At 41.6% G+C, this 24084-nt stretch overlaps 1 protein-coding gene across 1 annotated transcript in view; it reads left to right on the top strand.

Moving 5' to 3' along the window:
• Positions 1-24084, top strand: part of DCC (DCC netrin 1 receptor) — a 579713-nt gene that overhangs the window by 489069 nt on the left and 66560 nt on the right. Inside the window, exons 15-17 of the mRNA XM_009323064.1 lie at positions 2177-2371; positions 18631-18726; positions 22656-22894. Coding sequence (XP_009321339.1) covers positions 2177-2371; positions 18631-18726; positions 22656-22894 — 530 coding nt within the window. The remainder of the gene's footprint in view (positions 1-2176; positions 2372-18630; positions 18727-22655; positions 22895-24084) is intronic.

Below are 24084 nucleotides of genomic sequence, written 5' to 3'. Positions count from 1 at the left end.
GGAATGAGAGATGCATGTTTCAGTAAGAGTTTTACTCCTGGATATCTGAGTGCTGGCACACTGAAAATCAGCACAGCCATGCAAAGGCTGGATGGTCCAGTTTCCTGAAGAATTGAGGGATTTAGATGTTTGGTTGTACGTCATGATTGCAGAAGTCCTTACTGTGGAGGACGTGCTTCGCTGTAAAGAGAACCAAAAAATATTTTGTTTGAGGGGAAAAAGAAGTAGTTGATTTTGACTTTTAACTTCGGGTTGTGAAATACATGACACAAATTCTAAAATTTGGAGCTGTTTCAGAATAAGAAAAACGTTTTTTTCCAGAAAATGTTTGAAAGTAAAGCTAATTAAAATGTAATTAAAATTGCTTTATACAGAAAGCTGAGGCAAAAAAACGCATCTTCAAAAAATAGCCGTGTTTATGAAACTTTAATATTCGAAAAGTAGTTCAAAAATGTTGTTCACCCCAGCTTCATTTTAGAGACTTAATTCACGAGAAGGGTACAAGAAGTTAAACTGCCTTTTGCTTTCTGAAACAAGAAGTCCTGATTTTGCTCTGAAATGCATGAATTGTATCTTTGAATTGTTTGAAATAAAAAATAGGAAATGTTTGAATAAAGTAGTTTTAACCCAAACGGCTGCCTAGAGGTATCTGTACTGCAACTGAAATCCCTGTGTTGTGTCAGATGTAAAAATTATCATTTGAAGGCAATCGCTTCTTTGAATGCTCTGGTCTCCTTTGCTGCCTGCAAATTGCTGCTTTTAGGAAGTTCGAGGAATCGCAGTATTGCTACGTTATCCAGCTTCTCATTTCAAGGCATTAAATTGTTATTTTATCTTTGGGGCTTGTAAGAAATGCTTCTGTCATTTGTTTTTCAAACAGCACTGCTCAAGTAACTTTTGCTTCTGCATTAAAACAAAGTTTGGGAGTGGAGTTGGGGTAAATGGCAACTTAACGTGACTTACAGTGGCACTACTGGTGCAATCTGTTTCTTCTTTGTGTGAGTAGCTACTTCTCAGTGAATTTTCTTCAACCTTTACACAAGACCCATGCTTTGCAATTTTAAGGAGTTGAATGCAAAGGACTTCTAAAGTTGCTGGGTGTTTCAGACTGGTAATGTACTAGTCAGACTTCCCTGGAGGTGCAACAGGTTTTCAGAGTACTCTAATGTGTCTAATTCATAAGAATTCATCTGAAAGCACATAAAATACCAAGGACGCATGTATGGCACTTGTTATTGAAAAGGGTTAATTCTTCTTTCTGTTACCTTTTCCAAGGTTTACAGTGGGAATGCTTCACAACTGTGAAGTGTCTTTTGTTGGAGTTTACGTCATTTTATATTGTTACTGTTTTTCCTACCGTGTCCTTGTTGCCTTCCGTATAAGCTTTCATCTATTATATTGCAAGCCTTTTTATTGGGGAAAAATAGTAACTTGTCTCTTTCTGCTCTCAAAAAGACAAGCTACTGTGCGGCTCCTCTGAAGAGACTTGTGATATGGTAGTTACTGGGTAAACTCAAACAAAAGGCATCTACTCATCTAACCTTTACCGTAAAATTAGGCTTATAGAAGGCAAATAGACCTCAAGTGATTAATTACTACTAAAATGAATTTTACCTGGGAATAAAATATCTTGTTCTATCATTTCATTTATGAAATGTTGGCATATTATTTAAAGCAGCTTCAAAGCAAGACATGCATGTCCAAGAGTTAAAATTCACTTCTTGTTTTCATGGGAAAGAGACAGATTATTGCCAGAATATACTAGTATATATTGCTAACAAAGTAAACTGGTTTGTTAAATAATCTGTGAGCACAAAGACAACTCATACAATCAGCTGTCAGTTTTTGAACTTGCACACAGACCAAGGAAGAGAAGAGTTGTCCTACTGGAGATTCTCTCGCAGGTCATCTTTCATTTTCCTACATCGTTTTAAATCTCTCTCATAGCCTTATGCTAAAGGTGGAAAGCACTAGGAGATACTCTGTTTAAAACAGGATGAGGCATATCAGTGCTCTTGGAAGGGAAGGATGTAGCTCAGAAGTGAAATTGCCCGTAAGCTCTGCATGTAACTCTGGGGCAAATATTTTTATCTAAACTCAAACTTTATGAATAGTAAAATTGAATGAATCGAATATTAATTGATCCTTTTTTCTTTTTTTTTTTTTTTAATCCCAGAATCTCAGGTTCCTGACCAGCCAAGCTCTCTTCATGTCAGGCCCTTGACAACAAGTATCGTCATGAGTTGGACTCCGCCGCTGAACCCAAACATTGTTGTTCGCGGGTACATTATTGGCTATGGCGTCGGCAGTCCGTATGCTGAGACTGTGCGGGTGGACAGTAAACAGCGTTATTATTCCATTGAAAATTTGGGTAAGTAATTGTTTTCATTCATTTCATTTCATGAAAAGAGCTTCCTCTGAGATTATGCTATTTTTGTAGGTTTATTTTCAGGCTATCACTGGTGCTTCCTTTATATGTTGCTTGCTTAGGCTGTTTCTGCGTTCCGTCTTACCTTCAAAACTCTGGATACGCTTAAACATGTCAAATTTCTCTGATAAAATATTCTTTTTATTCAGTAGATCTTACTAGGTCGTGTACTCCTAATACTGACTCCCACTTGTGCAGAGAGCTGGACCTAAAGATGTTATTCCCCGGGCTGACCCCCCATGTTTGAATTGAATGGCAATCGCTAAACTCCTATTTTGTGTCTGTCAAAATGGTGCCAAGAGAGAGGTGGTTATCCATTATTCATGGCCCAGCCTCCGTGACAGTTCATCTGAATTCTGAGCATGGTACTCAGGGACCTGGATCCTTCCAGTGGTGATGGACCGTTCTCCTAGCACTGGAAAAACAGTTCAAAGTTTAAAGGAAGTCAAAAAGTTTAAAGGTTTCCTTGTCATTTCTTCTTTAGCACTTCTATTCCAGGTAAAAATGGTAAGTTTTCTGCTTAGTAATCTGGGAACGATCAGTTACTACAGGAAGATTCATTAACTTGGTGCCTTAGGGGTGCACAGCTAGACTCAGTTCTATAGGACTGAAGCGCTCTGATATCTGGGGACACTTTTCTTTGGAATTGTTTTTTTATAGCACCATGAAACTGCATCATCCAACCTTTTTGCTGTTTTCTTGGGGAAACCTGGAGAGTAGAATAAACTGTTTTTACTGTTACTTCATCAAACAGCTCTTCTATGTCCAGGTGTATATTTCATGATGGAGGTATTTGCAAAGAGCCATGCATAAACACTCCCAAATATTCAGTGGATTCTACAGAAGAAGGCAGATTTGATAATGTTTTGTGCAAGTGTGAAGTTATTATGCAAAATGGAAAGATGTCTGACTGGACTATGGAAGAAATTTTGTGGAATATAAGGATAAAAGCTGTTACTAATGAACGTGTGTGTCTAATAACTAATGGTCAGGATTAAATGCAAAGTATTTTTTTTTAATTCCAAAAGGGATTTAAATTCTCCCAAGCCTATTTTAAGTTGTTTCATATCTTTAATGAGTTTTCAGTTGAGTCTTTCACCACGGTTGACCCAGAAGTACTAGAAAAGAGAATTTTATGGACAGAGCTATCTAAGCCAATGTGCTCTGGCTTTGGCCAAAGCTAAGGAGGAGATGCCTACACAGGTCAATTTTATAGAGTTCTAAATGGTCACCTCTCACTAAAAGTGTCTTGATTAACAACTGGAGAAATGTCTTGGGGTTTGTGAAGCTCTGGTGTTTGTCTTCCTTCATGTATTAAATGACCAGTGACTATATTTGCTCACAGCACCTCTGATAGCCACTACCATCAGGTGGAAGATATGCTGGGAACAACTTGCAGATACAAAAGCCTTCTAATAGGGTAACTACGCTCGGTATTTGTGGAAAGCTGATGGTGTACTTCAACTATTAGAACTGTTTCTGTGGATTAAAAGGGTTCTTCTATATTCTTGGCTGTGCCGACAGGCAGAAGTACACAGAAAGTCCAGCAAGTCAGGGAGTATGTTTCACTAATATACTTTAATTACAGAAGTAACACTCGGGCATCTAGAAAATGTCAAGAAACTGTTTTGATCATATCAAATATTTAGTTACAAATAATTCAGTCACTGAAATCAGGGTTGGTTGGTTTTTTTGCTGAACATCCTCCAACAGACTGAGGTTTCATGGAAGTTATTAATTATTCAAATGGAAAGTATCTTTTCATTGTACATTTTTTGGTTTGATTGCAAATATTCAAAATGTGAGCAGTGTGACTTAATTGTCATTGTCCAGATAAGCCGCGTGCATCTGGTCCCTAACTGGATAAGGATACAAGCACTTTGGTCACAAATCCTGACGTGCACATTTTAAATTCAAGTTCTCTGAACATTCACATGTACAACTTTGAAAATCAATTTCCATGAATAATTGCACTAATTAAATTCCATCATTTAAATATCCACAGAAAATGAACCCCAGATGGATGTGACCAAGGGCCCAGAGAAAGCTTTTAAAAAATTAGAACAGTTGCCAACACTTCCTGCGTTATTCACCCACTTTGTTAGAAACCATTACAAGAAAATTATACAATATGATGAGACAGAATTCTTTTCCTAATAAAAATACTGTTTTCAATAAGGTTATGAATCAAAATGTGCTGCTGGCAGGAATGAGGGGAAAAAGTATTTCCTAGATGTTGCGTGGACACGTCCCACCTGTTGTAAAATTTCCTATGAAACCTCTGCACAGGGGGTATACATGATCTTAAACGTAATATGTGAGAGCGACAATGAAGTCTGGTACCTAAATAAATGATGAACTTCAGTGAGTTTTTTTTCTCTCCCCTCCAAAGACCTCATCCCTTTTGATCCTCGTGGCTTTCAGCGACTGCTTCCTCTTGGCTCCCCAGCTCTCCTTTGTCTCATTAGACAGAGACTGCGGAGAGGTCACCCCACTTGGCCTCAATCCAGTCTGTGATGTATGTAGCTGAAAAATTGAAGTTTTGCAGCTTCCTGAGGTTCACTGCAGTGCTGCTTTTTATTTTTCCTTTGTATGCTATTTTGAAGCACGCTGCAAACCTATGTATCATTTAGATTCTAGCACGGTAGATACTTTCATTAAAGAGCAATCAGATTTGTTTGACATTGGCTGCCTTTCAGAAATCCTGCCTGCCTCTCATTTACAGTCACCGTTTTCGCGCACAGATGCCCAAACCCGATAATCCAGGTCCATGACAGGCATTATTTTACTGCTATAAGTCCTGGGAGCAGTGATGGTGAAGAACTCCGGGTTGAACAGGGATGCGAAACACCCTGACACCATACGTGCGCGCATACATGCATGACCGATCTTTTTCCTGGGAACAATTTTCTTCTCTTTGTGTTCAGACCTGCACAAAAACACCTCCTGGACATCTTTCCAAAGACCTTACAGTTGAGAGATTGAGGAGAGGGATGCACATGGGTGTTGAAAGTGGAAGCTGCCAGCCCCCGGGCTGGCCCACTGGCTTTATTCCCTTCCCAGCATCGGCGATACGGTTGCCCTGGAAATTCCTGCCTTCGTGATCCCCCTTTGTGTGGCGGTTCCTGCCATAGATATGCGATAGGGTTGCTGTAGCAGTTCCAGCTTGTTGGATATGTAAAGCTGCAGTTCCTCGTGGTGATATTTGTGCGGGTTTTGTTCCTCCTTCCCTAAGCTGTTTGTGCAGCCGCGGGTCATTGTTGGCCACCTGCACGCACACCCTACAAATGCGGATGGTTGGGTACGACGGTTATACATGTCTGGAAGTACAGTAATTTGTTGCGATTTGTATTTGTATGCGAAATTCTATAATTCTAAAATCTAATCCTAAATTACTTCCTGGTATCACAAAGTGAGCTTGAGGCAGAGTCAGAAGCAAAACGTAGCCCATGGTTTAAGCTCAGGACTGTTTATCTTCTCTGCAGCCAGGTTGTAGAGAAGACGGTAGCTTTACTTACGGTCGTGGTATGTCAGTGTTCGGTAGTGAAACCTTTGTCATAGGGCAGAACTAATGATAAACTCTCTGACCTGCAGTCTAGACTGTTTATTTATTTTACCCAACTTCAGATGTTTAACTGAGTCACCTGAGTTTGAGCCATATCAGCCCGCGTTCCTTCTCTAGTCCATCAAGCAGAAAAAGACAACAGCAAGGATAGTTCAGCCCATTCAACAGCCCCATGATGTGATTTTTTTCTCCCTGTTGACCGTGGTGGATGTCCATAATGGTAACTTAGCCATGGTGTGCATTGTTACGCATCAGGATTTGCCATTCTAGAGCTAATTATGAAATTCCAAACATCTTTGCACCTTCAGTCTGCTGCTAATGATCAACTAAAAATGCTTTCTGCGTAGTACTTACTGGTTTTGGATGGGAGTCAGGTATCGAAGTCTCTTTAGAAATCTTATTAGACACTTCGCTGCACCTTCGTAATCCTAAATACTTTTAAAACTCTTCTTGAAAGTACAAGGCTTGAAAGCGATGGACGATCTCCTTAAGTAGATGACCCGTAGGGGAAGGATGGAGACCTACACGCTCACAGAGTGGCCAGCTTTCTAATTCCTTCCCTCTGGATAATGCAAGTGCAACACCAATATGCACAAGTCATATGGCAGCCTTGCATCACATTTCAGGTACTTAATTGATTACTTCCTTCAAGCAAAACTTTTTTAGTGCCTGAATCAGCCTGTACCCAAGCTGTTGCAGCACTTGTCTGAGTAGTACACTTCAGCTACTGAATAAATCACTTCAAAAACATGAAGAAAAGTACTCAGTCTTTCATAGTAGTGATTGAGAACTTCATTCTGTGCAATGATCATCTGAATACAACTATATAGAGGTAACACTTGTACTCTAGAATGAATTAGAGTGATTTTCTCATGACTGAGTGGTCCTATTGCCTTGGAGACACTCTCCACAGGTGCTGAAGAATATAAGAATATCCAGAGACTTCAGCTTTGTCAGTGAAGAATTTGTTGTATTTTCTTTCTGAAGTGTATGAAAGATATTTCATGTCAGTCTCATAAATTTCAGGAGCAAGCATCCCCTGCTCTCATTCAACCTTCTCTGTGACAGCAAAATCAGTGCTTGACTGACTCTCCAATGAATAATTCTAACAAGGAGACCCACTTCTAGTGAGCCACTTCATTTTCTTGTCTTCTTTTTTTTTAATATTCTTTAATTCTTTGCTTGTGATTATAAATGGCAAGGTTATTGGCTGATTAATGGTGGTTTTAATAATATTGGAAAATTCACAGATGCCAATTCTGATCTTTTATGCATTAGAAGTAACGGTTTCTGTACTGATCCAATTCAGAAGGCGTTAAGCGTAGTAAATGAACTGACTGGGCTCATCTCCATGGAGCTTTGTATTAAAGCTTACTCGTGAAAGAAAAGTTTAAAAGAAAAGGGAAGAAGTATGCCGAGGAGATTTCCATTTACCAATTCAGGGGGGTTGGACTAGATGACCTTTAAAGGTCCCTTCCAATCCAAACTATTCAATGATTCTATGATTCTGCAGACATAAACCCCAAAATATCTGAAACACCACACTAGCTGTAATAAGTTGCATAAAACTTTTAGTAGATCACAAAGTTGTATTTTTGAGTAATATATTGATAAAATGAAACATGGTAACTTTATCATAGCATCTTCCAATACGTTAACAACATTATTATGTCATGCTGGGATATTTTGATAAGTCAGTCAAGAATATTTTAATAACTTGCTGGAATAAGGGAAAAAGGTGGGAGGCTGACATGAGAAGGGCGGGAGGCTGGGCGCAAAGAGGCCCGGAGAATGACCATTAGCCTCCCGTTGCTGCACGCTGCGGCCTCACGTTAGTGACATCCCAACAGCAAAAATGCTTTAAAAAAGCGTTTGAGTAGGAACAATAGAATAATTCTGCAGCTGACGACAGGGTGTTTGCACCATGTGAGAGAAAGCAGAGAGGTGCAGATTTGAAAACCTGAGACTCAGTTTTAAGCTGATCAGAAGAGGTAATTCCTCTGGCATCCATGATAATACCTCCACCTGTAAAATGCCCTAAGTCTTTCCATGAGAAAATGTGTATAGAAATGACTATTTTACAGATATTCAGACCATTTAAAAACTAAACATGATGGGAAAGCTGTACCAAATTCCAGAGTCTTACAGAAATGTGGACTTTCTTCTTCAGAGCACTTCCCTTCCTCTCCCCTTACATATGTGAGAACAGAAGAACAAGGTGTAATTTTAGAAAGTTTTTAAGTACAGTTGCCTTTGCGTGACCTAAGAAAAAGCTACATTCATCTCCTCGAGTGTGTAGGAATTCGTAGGCACCCTCTTGAAAGAGTTTGATTGGGAAGCTGGAGTGCACGTCTTGAAATATTATTTTCATGTCTCTCTTTAACTTGAACCTTTGATCCTCCTGGCCCAGCAATGAAAGCAAAGTGCCTAATATGCAGCAAAATCTAGCAAAGACTTTCCAAAGTTACTCCCTCTCCTCCCACAAAGCCTGAAGCTACACACATCTGAAAATTTTAAACTCTGAAGAGAAAATCTAATGGATGCGAATGATTTCTGCTTAATTAGTAGTTTGGAGAATTAGAGCTACCATATAAATAATAAGAACGTATTAACAACTCACACCGGTAAGTCATTTTATAATGCTGGAGGGGGCTGCACGGTCCCCCCTGGTCTATGCGGACCGGCGTAAGGGGCTCTATACGACATGGCGACAGATTGGCAGTCGGGATGGTTTTGTCTTTGCGCACCTTGACGCAAGTGTTACTGTTCAGGTGATGCACTAGCGTTCTGGATGGCTCAAACGTTAAACTTTACGGATGCCTGCCTTATTCAAGGAATAAAACTTAAAAAAAAAAATCGACAATTACAAGTGACAAGAAATGAAGATAAAGCTTTTAGATCTGAATTTCTATTTTAGCAAACATACCAGTAGGAATACAAAGGGTTCCATCAAATTCACCTTCATCTTAACTGCGGATCGGATTAAATTTGACCCTTATGCATAGACGAGGCAAAAAAGCATTTTGTTTTATTGCGAAGGGAGGGAAAGAAGGTTCTTCATTTTCTTTAATCTTTGCAGATGACGGTTGTGGATTATTACAAAGACATGAAAGGCAACAAAAAAGCTTTTGAATGTAGTTTTGGGTTGTTTTCTTCTCTTTGCATTTTTAATACAAAATGGAGCAGTGAAAATCAAACAAAAATATGTTAAATTTTATGCATCTCATTGTTTCCCTCATAGAGCACATTAAAGCACAACACTAACAAGTAAAGGCACTTTGAGACTCCAGGGACCGTTCATTTTCTTTCTTGCCTTTGAAAACTGACTGTCGTTTAAAGAATGCTGCCATTTCTGCAAATACTTCATGCAACAATTTCCTTTCATTTCTCCCTGACTTTGCTTTGCTTACAGAGTATGGAGAAATGGCTCACAAGCAAAGGGTCAGTTTGAGATCCACACGCTATTTACATTACGAACAGATCTTGCGTAACACCCCCAAATCAGATACTGTATGGATTTTAAGAGCGTCCTCACGTTAAAGTGATTTTTAGCCTGCCCAAATGCCTGTGTGTACGAATCCACTCATACACTTCACTCTGGCTGACTTTCTGCAAGAGATTTTAGTTTGTTTACACCTCGATTCTCCAGCTGTAAAAGACAGCAAAACAGGCTTCCCTGACAAAATGTTTAGGATCTATTGACAACAGATGGAACAGAAGAGCTGAATATTGCTCTTCTTCGTTGGTAACGAACAGAATGCCTAAGAATAACTCTTAATCTCAAATTATAATATAAACAGTACAGATAGCCAAGAATATTTTTTTCTTTATATTCATTCATCAACAAAAAAAAAAAAGGAAGCTTTGTTGCAAGGCTTAGTTTTCAGCGAAAAGGATGGATACGACACTGTGCTTTGCCTTCTCCGGTCTTACTGATACCTCAGTCACAGATGCCAAGGAGATCAAAACAGCTGAGTGACCCAGGCTTATAGATGCGCATTAGCTTGGATGAAAGACTTATTTTTTGCAAAGGACAACACAACCTCTCCTCGTGGTGCAACTTTCATTGTTATTTTTTGTGTACGAGTACCTGAAGAAACCTTGCCCACGTGCAAGTTAACCCTGGTGGTACATTAATGGCGCTTCCTCTGATGTCGGAAAGCATCTCGAGTCACGGCTATTCATTTTTTATTCATTTGTCCATATGTCTTACACTTCATTTTCTGCTACACTACTTTTCCTGAGTTTGGCTGCATTTGTAACATCAATAACAAATGTATGTGATACGCGTAGGGATTTTTTTTGTTGTTTCGCATCCCTACCGACACGGAGTGCACTGAGCTTGCAATGCACCACGGGAGTTGTAAAGGTTCACATCTCCGCAGGAGACAAGACCTATTTCTAAGCATGCTCAAATTACAGCCTTTGCTTAAAAAAAAGCCCTGCACACTTTGTTCTAATGCACACAGCACATAGCTCACAAGAGAAATCAGCAAGCAGGCATAATATATGATGAGATGACATCTTAAAAACAACTGTAAATATGGATTTGCTGTTCATCTCCTGAACTACATTAAAATAAAAGCACTTAACAGATTCTCATTATAAATTCTCTTTGCTCTGTTAAACACTTTCCCTAGTGTTTTAGAAGTTAAATATTTCCAGAATCAGCCTGAGTACCTACAAATAGACAGGCACCCCCAGAATAGCGGGGCACATCATTGTCGCCCAGCTGCAGCGACCTGTTTTGATGCCGTGACCTTCACTGGTTCACTGCAGGGTCACGTCCTCCCTGCGTTGCATGGTGCGCCCACCCAAAGGCACCACGGCTCCGGGGTAGGTCTGTGTTGACTTCACAGGGTGCTTCACTGAGAGATGTCTTGCCGAGACGCAGCCTGTGAGAAGACAAGGAGGTGCTGTTGCTGAAGGACGTTGCTGGAGCTCACACTGTAGCAGAGTAAGGCAAAGCCCCAGGTATTGCTATCTAACCAGATTTTTGGAAGATGACTGAAGTCCTAGTTTATCATCCAAAGAGCTAGGACATGCCCTCAACAGTTGTAACAGATTCAAGGGTGAGATTGGATTAAAAGTTACAGGTTAGGTAGTATTTGTTTGAAATGTAGATGTGTAGGACCCCCCTCCGTCCCTCGTCCCTCACATCTCTGTGAAGCAGACGGCAGAACTGCGCTCCTGAGGGACAATTTTCAATTAACTTTAGGAGATACTTTAAGCATGTCTATGTATTAACATATCTTTACTATTTGCGCTACAGTAATACCCTACACTTCGAGACGAGATTGGGGTTTCATTGTCTAGTTAACATAGAAACATAGTGTAAGACGCTACTTCAAAGAGCTTATAGGCAAAAGACTAAAGGAAATAGAAAAAAAAAAGTTAATACCATAGGGACTGAAGACACACAAAACCCAGTGACTTGTCCATCATTTCTTGAGACGTTTGTGACACACTGCAGATCTGAAGCCAAGTTCCCACTGTTCTCTATATTCACTTTCAAAACAAATGCTTTTCTCTAACGAAGGCTTTAACACTCGGGAATTTTCCCAGGACAAAAGTTTCAGATTTGGATGCCTCAGTCAGCACTCTACATTACTTCTCCGGATCCTAAACAGCAGGAAATTTTCAGGAGATACTAGTACTCCTGATGCTTAAAAAACTTGTTATTTAGCTGACTTTGTTTAAACGCTGGATGAAACCTTTTGGCATGGAAAAAATGTGCCAAATTTCCAAAACTTACGTTTTGTGCTTTCCATTCACAAAGAAGAGATTAGGCCCATCCTCTGTAACCGTAACCTTGGAAAATGCATTCTTGAATTTTACAGCATTTGGCAAGTTTAACTTCATTGAACAAAGTTCTTATCTGTTATTATGGATTGTTCAGTTCACCAGAAGATGTAAATATATGCTAATTCTGTTGTGTTAGAGAAAGGATAATTCACTGGTAGGTCTCTTATTTTATTGAAGGTGATCATGAGCTCTTTATTACCCATTTTAGCCTTTCTGATAGCGACTCCCTTCCAAATTACCTGATATATTCGATGAAATAACATCACAGAAATTATCTCCTCATCCACCCCTGAAGTGCAGCTGTTGCTGATGTACAAAGTGCCTAGGAGGAATAAAATAAAACTGTTTTTCTCTAGCTGACAACATGGGGAAACTCATTTGGAGAATTTCACCGTGATAGTCTATTCTAGTGGAATACTTATAGTTAAATTTGCTAATATGATTAAAAGATTTTTTTTTTTTAAACGTCGATATCATTTCCCTAGATGTGCTAAAATGTGCTACTAAGCTTTTCTCTCCAGAGGAAGTGTATGTTGTCCAAGAAGTGGAATACATCACTTGTTGTTTCTTTTAATGGGGTTTAATCTGCTGGCCATTAGGTGCCCAGTGGATATTTGTAAAATCAGAGTCAAGGCGCCTTTATTTTTGGGCTGATGGTAATTTCTGCACAGAGGAGGCCAAATCACCCCAGGCTTCCCGACCCCCAGGCAGGACACTGCTGATGCTAACATCGTATGTGGCACAGTGTATTATGGCTGGATATCTGGCTAGCCCTGACACTGCAGCTCTCAAAGCACAGATTTATGTAGTAGTCTGCTAAATGCAGAATGTTTTCTCCAAGGTCTGACCCAGGCACCCTCCCTTGTGAAGAGATTCCTCCTGAATTTGCAGAGAAACCCCTCCGATTCCCTCTGAGCTGTCCCACACAGCAGGATCTCCAGGAGGAACGCCACCGGCTTTGGGCTTGTTGTAAACTTTATTGTACACTGTGCTTTGGGCCCCTTCACGCATATAGGGTGGTTTCCTTGTTCCTGGGAGCGTTCCCCAGCCCTGGCAGTCTGGGCAACCACAGCCCTACCTACAACCCTCCATTCCAGGTCTAGGTTACCAAAGAAGTACGCTACATCTGAGACTGATGTTGGAAGTGCTTTTCTCTCCCGATTTCTCAGAATTCAATAACCTTTGTCTACAGAGTTTATACTTCAATTTGACATTTGTCCTATAGATAGCTTACCTTTCCCTGGCAATAAACTAGTGTTACTAGGTCTAGGGACTGATACTGGTGCTATTGATTACTAGGTGTAATGTTCTCACAAACCCAGACAGGAATAAATGAGGCTGTTCTCTGGTTGCTTTTTGAGATCATTGTGAATGACTGCTTTTCTGCCCTTTGGAGGGTCTTTCAGCCTCAGTGACACTGGCAGGACACACAGAGCATAGACATAATTCTCTTGAAGACCCTCTCTCTTTTAAAAGAGCATTTCCTGCAGGAGTTACTCTGCTTACAACAAAATCTAGCATTTGTGTTTCCACTCCTTTCATTGCCAATAAAGGGGAGTCAGTATGCTTTTGGTGAAGCAAAAGCTGAGAGCAACAGGGAGGACAGAGGGGTCCTATGTCAGCAGCTGGCTTACAACTGCCTCCTCAGCTCAGCAGCAAAGCCAGGTTTCTGCTCTCATCATGTTTATGTGAGCAGGTATTAATTATCATAGAATTACTGAGGTTGGAAGGGATCTCTCACGTCATATGGTCCAAGTCTTTGTTCAAAGCAGGGCCAGCTTCGAAGGTAGCTCTGGGTCACACCGGTGTCATCTGCAGCTGACTTCGGAGCACCTTCAAGGATGGGTGTTCCACCACCTCTCTGGACCCCTGCCTCAGTGCCTGACAACCCTCATATTTATTTTTTTCCTAATGACTAATAAGAATTTCTCTTGCTGCAATTCCCACCTCATCCTTTTACTGCAGGATATTGTCAGACCCCATCTGTTTTGACAAGATATCTTTGTTTCTACTTTGTCTATGGGGAGGCCATAGCTCCTCATGATGGATACCTTACTACTGTCTCTGCCATCCCAAGGGTAGACTCCTGTAGCCTACAGTTAAAAACAGCTTCGTACTGGGGGGGGATGAAAAAAGCAAAAGGTGGCAGGTTTCCTCCTCGGCAAGCTCTGGCAGCATGAGCACATTATTACACTGTACTCATAGATACACGCTGATGCTCAAGCAGAGTAGAAGGGATGAGACCTCAATGAACTGCACTTTTGGTTAGGATCAGGAAAGGCACTGGCAAAGGCGTTGGGAGAAGATTATTGAACGTATAACTTATCTTTGTTGTTATTTTATTGGCTACATTGCATTTGAAGAAATTTAGATGTTTTTAAATGCAAGACAGTGGCTCTGAGTGGTATGATGGGATGAGTAACGTTTTCATGATGATCAGGAGACCCCATCTTAGCTTCGGCTCTCCCAGGGTACCGATCTGTAGAGCACTCTGCAGGTCCCTCGTGTCAGGTAATTGTTAAAACAGGAAATGAGAAGAGGACTTGAGAATGAATTTTTATTTGAGAGAGAAAGAAGCTGATCTGGAAAATCAGCAGAGTGCGCTACCCTCTTTCCAACACTGTAGTTTAAGGCGAGGAGCTTTCCTTGGATTGGAGTTCCCATCTAGTTGTCAAGTGTTTATTTTATATTTATAGTTTAAAGAGGAAATTAAATTATACGTGAAAACTCAACATTTGTCAAAAGACCCCATGTAATGGCTGTGGAGATGTCACAATTTTGCACTCTTAAAGAAGACAATAACTGTGGTATCTTGAATGAGTTGCTATTTGTTGATTATTTTCTTTCCACTACAGAAATCAATTTTGTTCATGCTTAGTTTGAACTTCTTGTCCTTTTTCTTTTTTTAAGTTGAACTGCAGAACACAACTTTATTTCCAGAGCATGTTCCACACCAACACTGACATGGGGATTCTTGGCTGATGCTCTAATTAAAGCTGAATTCTTTGCTCAGCTTCTTCAAAGGCAAGAAGAGATTTCTTCTGCTTGAAAAAAAGCGTATAATTGTCTCCCTCTCCTGCTCCAGAATAGCAAATACAAATGGTAACATCATTGTTACAGGTGGAGAAACATTCAGAATTTACCTCTGAATTCTTGCAACTGCACTGCAACTGTCATCTCTAAAGCCCCCGTTTCTTTCTTTCTTTGCGTTGTTTCTGCCAGGAGCACTAATGACCCTTCTGTTCCATTAGCTGCTGCACTTACTAGTAGGTTTACACTAAAAAGCTTTCCTCGTTTGAACTCGCACTCCAGTCAGTGGCATTTTACCAAAAAGAGCACCAGAATGACCCCGTAAGTGTTACAAGCAACTGCCTGCCACATGAAAATACTAATGCTTTTTCACTTTCTCATTGTATTGGACTAAACTGAACTCTAATACTGTGTTCAAACACTGTACCGTGGCAAATTGCCTTTTTCCCTCTTATCTAAGAGGAGACTCAAGCAATTATTTATTGCTCCAGTTAGCAGCAGCTCAAATTAACCACCTGAATTTTTCATGTTTTTAACAGAAAGCTACCGACTGCATCCTCATCCCAACCTCAGCTCATTTTTGCAAATGTAACCTTGCCCAACCTAGTTATAAACATAAATCATATGTCATGTCAGTCTGTTCAATTTATAAAATTTGATGGACTATATATTGTGCTGTATGGGCGGTTGTAATGAGGTATGTGCTATATAGTGTCCATTTTTAAATTTTCCACGAACTTACCGCATTTTTCCACCTAATTTATCAATTTCTGTGAGTATATTTTTCATGACCGAATTAATAGTAATTCACTCGTTTTGCTTATTCATTACTGGGAATTCACAATGTATTTTGATTAGACGTGACAGTTCTGTGGGCTTTGGGGGGTTTTGATAGTAATTTCTAGAATCAGGTTTCTCGAGTCGTCTTTAACATTTAAAAAAATCAGTGTTCAGGGTGACATTCTTTCCTGATTAACGTCTCGTTATTTACAATTTAAGCCAAGTGAAGGCCAGACATCTGTGCTCTGGCCATAATCAGTGGAGATACGTACCAACCCTTAGAGGCTGATTCGTCTTATATATCTTGAATACCTATCTTAGCATGGGATGAATTGTTCTTCAGAGGTGCTTGTCTCTTCAGTCACTATAGGGACTTATAGCCCTTATAAACTAAACCACGTGCTTAACTTACAGAAGGCAGTAAGATTAATCCGCTGTCCGTCTCTGTGTGTCCCCTTCAATATAGTCACCGAGTTCACTGCTGGTAATAGCGAATACTTAGTATGTCTCAAAGTCCTAAAACTTCGTCTTTTGGTATTCTTCCCTGCGTTTACCACAGCCTACCCTAGTGAATGGTCTGTATTAACCCCTTGCATCACTCTGCCAGACGTCTTTCAAAACTCCTAAATAGGCACTACAGCTGGGACATGGGTAGAAGGAAGAGATGGAGTCGGTCTAGACTGTGCATATGAATTTCTTTTTCTTCTGCAGAAACTACTGAATGTGACATTATTAAACTCTCAGCTAAATAATGACTTCGTGTCTCAATAAATAAATCTTCATGTGGAATCTGGAGAGTTACAACACTTAGTTAAATTAGAAATTAAAAGTAGTATGCTAATATATAGTGGAAATCATATGAAAATACATACTACATCTCTATGAATACAAAATAATTTCCTTATGACTAATGATATTACAGTGAGTACCAACTGAATTAATAACCATAGAATGCTTAGCACAGGGAGTTATTAATGCACGAGTCATCCATTTGGCAATTTTTAACGTTTAGCTCTTTTGTGATAGAAGCACAGAAGTCACCTGAATATTAAACAAATATGTCACTGTTTCTTCTGGACGTAAAACTAAGTACAAAATATGTGGGTGGAAAGGATATTAGTAACAATATGCAATAAGTACTTAAAGATTATTTACTCATTTCAGATTCACTGTAATAGTATTAATCATGCTGAGCTGATTTGGTGTTAATGTAGATGAAATACGTAATTCTGCAGCAGGTCTTTTGCAATGTCATGTTAATAAATGCCTCCTCACATACACACATCCGTTATTTTTCAGTAAAGAACTTTGAGGAGGCAGTTCCCATCTTTGGCAGGTGTATGAGCGCCCACTGTATTCAGCTGCAATTTTCTTCTGTACAAATAGAATTAACAGCTGAAAAAAAAAATAAGGTGGGGAGATCAAGCAATTCACATGGGAAAAATCAGGAAAATGGATTGCCTTGTTTTTCTCAGAAAACAGTAGCAAAAAACAATGTCGAACTGACACGCTCATTTCACTTTGTTTTCGTTTAGGGATATATTTAGAGTAGCCCCGTGATAATCTAGGACACACAAACCAGCGCAGCACATCCGTGCACCCAGAAGTTAATTCCTGTGTGTTATTTGTTGTCTGCCACATCCTTCATATTTACAACAGAGCGTGAGGAGTTCTTGGTGAGGTAAAAAGTAGTGAAGTGGCTATTACCAATGTACTTCTGACATCAAGAAAGTAGGGAGGGAGGCTTTTTGCTCAGCGTCCGGCAGGCGATCACAGGGGTGCATGAACCGTTCTGGGCTGGCTTCAGGAGCACGAGTCCCACCCACGCAGCGCTGGAGAGCTGGACGCCCGCGGTTCGCTGCCACGGGTCGAGGATCCCAAGGCAACACATCGCTGGAGCAGGGAAGTGATCGTGCCCCTGTACTCGGCCCTGGTGAGGCCGCACCTCGAATACTGTGTTCAGTTTTGGGCCCCTCACTCCAAGAAGGACGTCGAGGTGCTGGAGCGTGTCCAGAGAAGGGCAACGAGGCTGGTGAGGGGTCTGGAGAACAAGTCTGATGAGGAGCGGCTGAGGGAGCTGGGGTTGTTTAGCCTGGAGAAAAGGAGGCTGAGGGGAGACCTCATCGCTCTCTACAACCACCTGAAAGGAGGTTGTAGCGAGGTGGGGGTCGGTCTCTTCTCCCAAGTAACTGGCGAAAGGACGAGAGGAAACGGCCTCAAGTTGCGCCAGGGGAGGTTTAGATTGGACGTGAGGAAAAATTTCTTTACTGAAAGAGTAGTTAAACATTGGAACAGGCTGCCCAGGGAAGTGGTTGAGTCCCCATCCCTGGACGTGTTTAAAAGACGGGTAGATGAGGCGCTTAGGGACATGGTTTAGTGGGCATGGGGGTGTTGGGTTGACGGTTGGACTCGATGATCTTGGAGGTCTCTTCCAACCTTAATGATTCTATGATTCTATGATTCTATGGTGACCCTCAACCATCTCTTCCCACATCATCCCCGGGACAGCAGCGTGTCCTCGTGAGGGGGCTGTGCGGGGCTGGATGCCTCCCTGCCCGCCGGAGCTCAGCGCCGCGGCCCTGGCTCCCCCAGCTCCATCCGGCAGCATGCCGGGAGCCGGCGGAAAGGCACTGGCACCCCGCAGCATCCCTCGCCTCCGTGTAGCACTGCACGTAGCACCGCGTCTGAGGCTTCCTCTGCTCAGAGCGATGGGTCAGGAGGTACGGCTGATGCACAAAGTTGGTTCCAGCTTTCTTATGCAGGCAAAGCTGCAGATGATTTAAAGGAGAACTTCAGCCCACTATTGATGAAGATAGCACCAGGAGACTGAGATAAATAAAGCCTTTGGAAGGGAAACGAAAACGATGGGCAGCAGTTGTGCTCATCACTTACTTTGCACAGGCTTTTGCTTAACTCTGTTTTCTTTTTTCTTGTTTTTCAGGAAAGCACTCGTCCGTTCTGCATCCCAGATCTGACTTTAACAGTGTGTGCTTTGTTTTGCCTCATTTGTTTTCTCCTGCAGAGCCCAGTTCCCACTACGTGATTTCCTTAAAGGCCTTCAACAACGCCGGCGAAGGGGTGCCTCTGTACGAAAGTGCCACCACCAGGTCGATGACAGGTGAGTTGCAAATGCTGGTTCATAATCTGCTCCCCGTCAGTGAACATTAGCCTTACAAAGGTGCACATTAGGCAAAACATTTTGGTCAAGGCAGTGGAAGAAAAGAGCTCTGCAACCTCCAGGTCCCTTGCTAGAATAAATCAGCTTCGTTTTCCACGTTATTCTGACTACACAGATAGAATGAATTATTTACCCTTTCCAGAAGTTGGCTGTATAAATTTAATGGGATGCTCACAATTGCGTGCTCTTTGGTGTGGGGTGGCTTGGGAGAAGCATGACTCCCAAACAATTTACATATTTAAAGATCAGGGCAGAATAGTGGTGAATAACTTTGCTGAATTAAGCCCAGATGAAATTATTATTTTTTCTTCATTTTTAAAGCAGCTTAAATTGAAATGAATTAGTTAAAAACACAGTGTCGTCGTGCACATTTACAGAAGCATGTAGAGGGGTTGCAAAAGGTGAAGGAATATACTGATAAGATTTTCCTGGCAGGAGAAGGCTCGCAGAAGGGATTACCCAGCAGTAACAGAGCAGGGTGCTTTTAGGCAGCTGCTTCTCACAGATACGTTGTTGGGACGCTAGCAAAGTTGTAAAACCAGAATTGTTCTTGTGTAGCACTGTCTTTGGGACTGCCTTGTGGTTTTTGTGCAATCACTGGTGCGTGGGTGGGACTGACGAGGGGTTAAAAGAACAGAACTGAGAAAAATAAATGTGTTTTTCCTCTGGAGTGACACCATCATTTGGTGAAGTTTTTTTCTCGCGTTTCACCCATGGTGTTCAGAGCTGCCTGGAAGGGGAGCTGTGTCACTGAGAGCAAACCCGATCACTGACGCTGGCTTGGGTGGACCACGAGGAATAAATCAACCAAATGGCACTTCTGTGGCTCTGCAAGGAAAAACAGCTTTTATCCGTATGGTTTTGTGAAGTATTCCCATAAGAAATCTTGGAAAGTCAGAAGGAGAACGAAAAAAAAGTGATTAATTACACAATCAAGGGCAACCGTAACAAGCTACATTAGATATAATAAGTGTCAGGGAACTTAGGGCTCAAAATTATTAATCTTTTTTCTTGTCTGGAGTCTACAGAGGTCATTCTTGCTGAGTGTGTGTCTTGTAAAATCTTCTTCCAGCGAGTTTGCCTCAGGATCCATATATACTTTTATTTTTAAGGTTTTTGTTCCCTGTCAATTCTATTTAAAAATTGGCCGGCTGGCCTGTGGGATTTGATTTTATGTCTGTACATAACCTCTCATAAACAAAACGATACCCAGGTGTGAAAAAGGTAATTCAGGCTGGGGCTCTGTTTTGGTGAACTGACCCGACGATCATCTGCGAGAAGTCCACCTCGCTGCCGCTCTCTTATTGCTGAGAGACGTCCGTACTCGGAGCTTCCCACCACCTCCCACCCACGGGATGCAGCCTCTGAAAGGAGCCGGTGGCCTGGGTCCTACATGGAGGAACATCTCAAAAAAGGCTGTTAGCAAAGCAGGGAAGCACAGGGACTGTGTTCCCCAGGCAGCAGATGAGCTGACGCGCCCTGGGCACCGAAGAAAACCGAAAACTGTGTCTCTGTGTGTCCGTTTAGCATATACATAGGCATCCTTTGGTGTCTGCTTGTGTGGATGTGGTGTGCAAACTAAAGTTACATAGCATGCAATATTCGCAAAACAACTCCAAAGAGAGCAAGAAACTATTTTCTGTCAAGAGATTGCAATTTCCAAATGACAGATGTCCACGCATAAATAATAGCAAATGAAACTTTGGTGGAAAATGGAGGCAATATTTAGGGACCTATTTTCAGCACCGGTGGATTATAGACATTTCCCTCTTCCTCAGGTCAGTGGTGACGTGTTTCAGAAACTGAATTATCTTGATTGATTGAGTCTGACCATTTATTTTGCTAAACCCAGCCTCTCTTCATAATCTCCTCTACAGCAGGACTAAAGTTTTCAGTATGGGAAAGAAAAAGAGAAAGGAAGTGCAGTATTTGCTAAAATATAAACTCAGCTCCAGTCACATCAGCTTCCATCATAAGTTTGTAAAAAAAACCCCAGCAGAAACAGGTATTGCTCACCTTCCAAAGTTTACAGCCAATTCTCTTGGAAAACTTCAGTTCAGGAAAAGAAACTGTTAACTTTCAGCTTGCAGAAGCTCGATTCACCAGGTTGGGGCAAAAAAAAGATTCAGCTGCCCATTCCTTCCCGTGTGGATCGTGTGTTTGAGTTTTGGATCACTACAACGACAACCGGGTTGCTTCATTTCCTTCAACGCTCATATTCAAACTTCTTCTAAAGCAGTTTTTGATGAAAGAAGCAACACAAGAAGCAGGTTGAACCTAATGGCTTACCATACATTTTAAACATCCTTGTCTCCTCTGTTTTTCCTTCCAAAGGCTGGGGCCTCCAGAAGTTCTGAGTAAGAATTACAAAACCATAAAACAGGAGTGATCAAAGAGTGTCAGGAACTGGAACTGCACATGGAGCAGACAAACTGTATAGGAAGTATAGGAGGAAATATTAGAGTCATTTATGCTTTGACTAATTAATTAGCACATTATTTTAGGGGGAAAAAACCCCAGGCAACCTTTTAGAGTGCTTTTGCTGCACTTTACCCACTGCATTTTGAAATTGTATTTGGAAGAATCACAACTGGTAAATAGTGAGTCAGTAAGTATAGTTTTAAATGATAGGCCAGAAGTTGACTGGGTGCTTCAACAAGGACAGAGGTATTTAAACCGAGCAGAAGCGGTCTCTGGTTCCTGCGTGGGTGCCATCGCCGTGCAGCCCCACAGGGCAGAGGCAGAGCCCCAGAGAAGCCAAGAGCGTGGATGTCATCGGGGCCGAACCCAACGCTGATCAGGAGAGGAATTCTGTACACGGGTGGTTGGTGGTTTTTTTCCCGTGAGTGTAAGAGCAGGAATCTGCTGCTGACGCAATGTCTGGATCCTCTCTCACGCCACCATAACTCGGAGAAACCTCCTCTGCAACAAAGTGGAAGGAGAAGCATGGCCACAGAAATCTGGACAGGCTCAGTTAACTGGATGTGTCAACACGCCACTCAAGTCTGAACTTTTGGAAGTGAAATGAAATGTGCCACTGTCCCGATAATTAAGCCAGCCAGAATTTTCCTCTGGCATTGCATAGCGCGCCGCCGTGGCCTGCGCGTGGTGCTCAGCGTCTTGCTCCCCAGAGACCGCCCGATCACAGACAGACGGGAGAGGAACTGTTCTTGTTCCTCGAGGAAGAAGCCCACTTGAAAATAACCCACGTCTCCACGCCTGGATGTGCACATCTAACACGCTGACAGTATTAAACCAACAGTTCTAAGATCTTCACTTCAGCAGTGAAATTGTTATTTTGTTTTGCCTAACAAACGTTTAAGCAGATGCAGAATATGTTCCTTTCAAGAGCCTGAAACAGCAAAAGAGCCTGAAAGAGGCTGCTGAGAGAGAAAAGCGTAGGTAACTCCTACACATGTGAAAGTATGTCATGTCTGTAAATCAAGTTGGAAGATGACACACTCTCCACTTTGTAGGTGTTTCCAATAATGTATCATTTAAGTGATTCAATTTTTTCAGAAAGTGTAAATCATTTTAAGGAGAGGCACTGTGCCTTGACTTCATCTCGTGTGAAGAAAACGCAGCATACCTGGAAGTATTTAAACAAGTCATGAAAAATAGCACTTAGCGCTGGTTAGTTGTGTTGTAGCGATGTAACTGAAATGTTGCTGATGCGTTCTCATTTTGCATTAATGCCTTTCTTTCTGTTCTCCTCATGTTCCTCCTCCTCATTAATGCCATGCATTTAACCCATTGTGATGTGTGCCCCTTGGTGGCTGTTTGTGTTTTGGTTTGTTTTGGTTTGTTTTTCTGTTTAACTTACCTATTCATTTATTTTGGAATGCTCATTTGGTGCTGTATGGACCCAGACCCCATTGATCCATTAGAAGTTGATTTTTATCCTTTGCTTGATGATTTCCCTACCTCAGTCCCAGATATCTCCACCCCCATGCTCCCACCAGTAGGTGTCCAGGCTGTTGCACTTACGCATGATGCAGTGAGGGTCATCTGGGCAGACAACTCTGTCCCAAAGAACCAAAAGACTACGGAGGTTCGCTTCTACACAGTCCGATGGAGAACGAGCTATTCGACGAGTGCTAAGTACAAGGTGAAATTTTAACACGTTATGAATTTATGAGCTATTTCATCTGTTCATATTTTATTTGCAAAGGCTCCGAATTGGCTTTTATGAACTTCCCTCAACCAAAATTCCCATTTCGGTCAAAAGGAGACTTGACTGAGTAATTGTTGCTTCCTAGAAACCTACGTGTTTAGTTGGATGAAAATGCTGTACTTTAATTCCACATGCCAATTGTTGAAAGTTTTGATCTTTAATCTTTACCAATCACATATAAATTAGTCACAGATTTGGTAGCACAATAGCGTAGAGTGAAAAGGAAGAAATACCAATTGCAAACCCACCCACACCATATGGCAATTCCACTCACCCGTTATTACGTATTCCCAAATAGCAAAAAATGAAGGTTAGTTTATGAGAAAACTCAATTTGAGTGGATATGACAGCAGCATGCGACTTTCTGTATGAGAATTTCTTCTCAAGTCCTAATGAAAGCAGTACCAAAACCCGTGCGGTGCAGCAAAGAGATACGGTGGGACAGGGAATGGGAAGGAACAAGCGCAGCCTTTAGGCTTTTTTGTTTGCTTGTTTTTGGACAATAAGCGACCTTTCCCCACTATCGTCAGCTTATATATTGCATCTCATATAACACCCACCTTCCCCATGATGAGCATGTCCTTCCTCCCGTGCCCTACCATAATAGTTGTTTTCGCTTGTCTGAAGGATCGTATTGATCCATAGTGAGTTGTTTGCTATGGATGTATTTTTATACTGCAAGTGGATGCCTCATTTTTTACTGTTCTCTGTCCTAACAAGAGCGGCCTCGTACAAGTCATTTTTACAAGGACTGTGGAACAGGCCATGCTCTATCCGGCACTGAGGCTCCTCCGATTAGAGCCTGAATGATGTGTCTAAATAAAGGTTGGCATTTCTAAACCCCAGAGGATGGCTCGCCGCCTCTTTAGGTTTGGGGTACACCTGTACTCACAGACTCTCATCTTGAGACCTTTCCCAGGTAATTTTTGGACGAAGTGGGAATGATGGTGGAGAAGCTCTTGCCTTCAGTCTCTTTTCTGACTGTGATTTTTCAGCTCTCCCCCTTACACATCTCTATCAGAATTTGGCTTGCTGGCTCTCAGCTGAGTCCGTGTGCTGCCGTGAACTATTGATTGCAGTTGCATTACCCCTCATTTGCATTGACGTCAGCTGAGAGGAGGCTC

The sequence above is a fragment of the Pygoscelis adeliae genome, unplaced genomic scaffold (genome assembly GCF_000699105.1).
Source record: "Pygoscelis adeliae isolate BGI_AS28 unplaced genomic scaffold, ASM69910v1 Scaffold174, whole genome shotgun sequence".
NCBI lineage: Eukaryota > Metazoa > Chordata > Aves > Sphenisciformes > Spheniscidae > Pygoscelis > Pygoscelis adeliae.
Note: the sequence above shows the minus strand (reverse complement) of the source record. Positions and strands in the feature narration are given on the sequence as shown.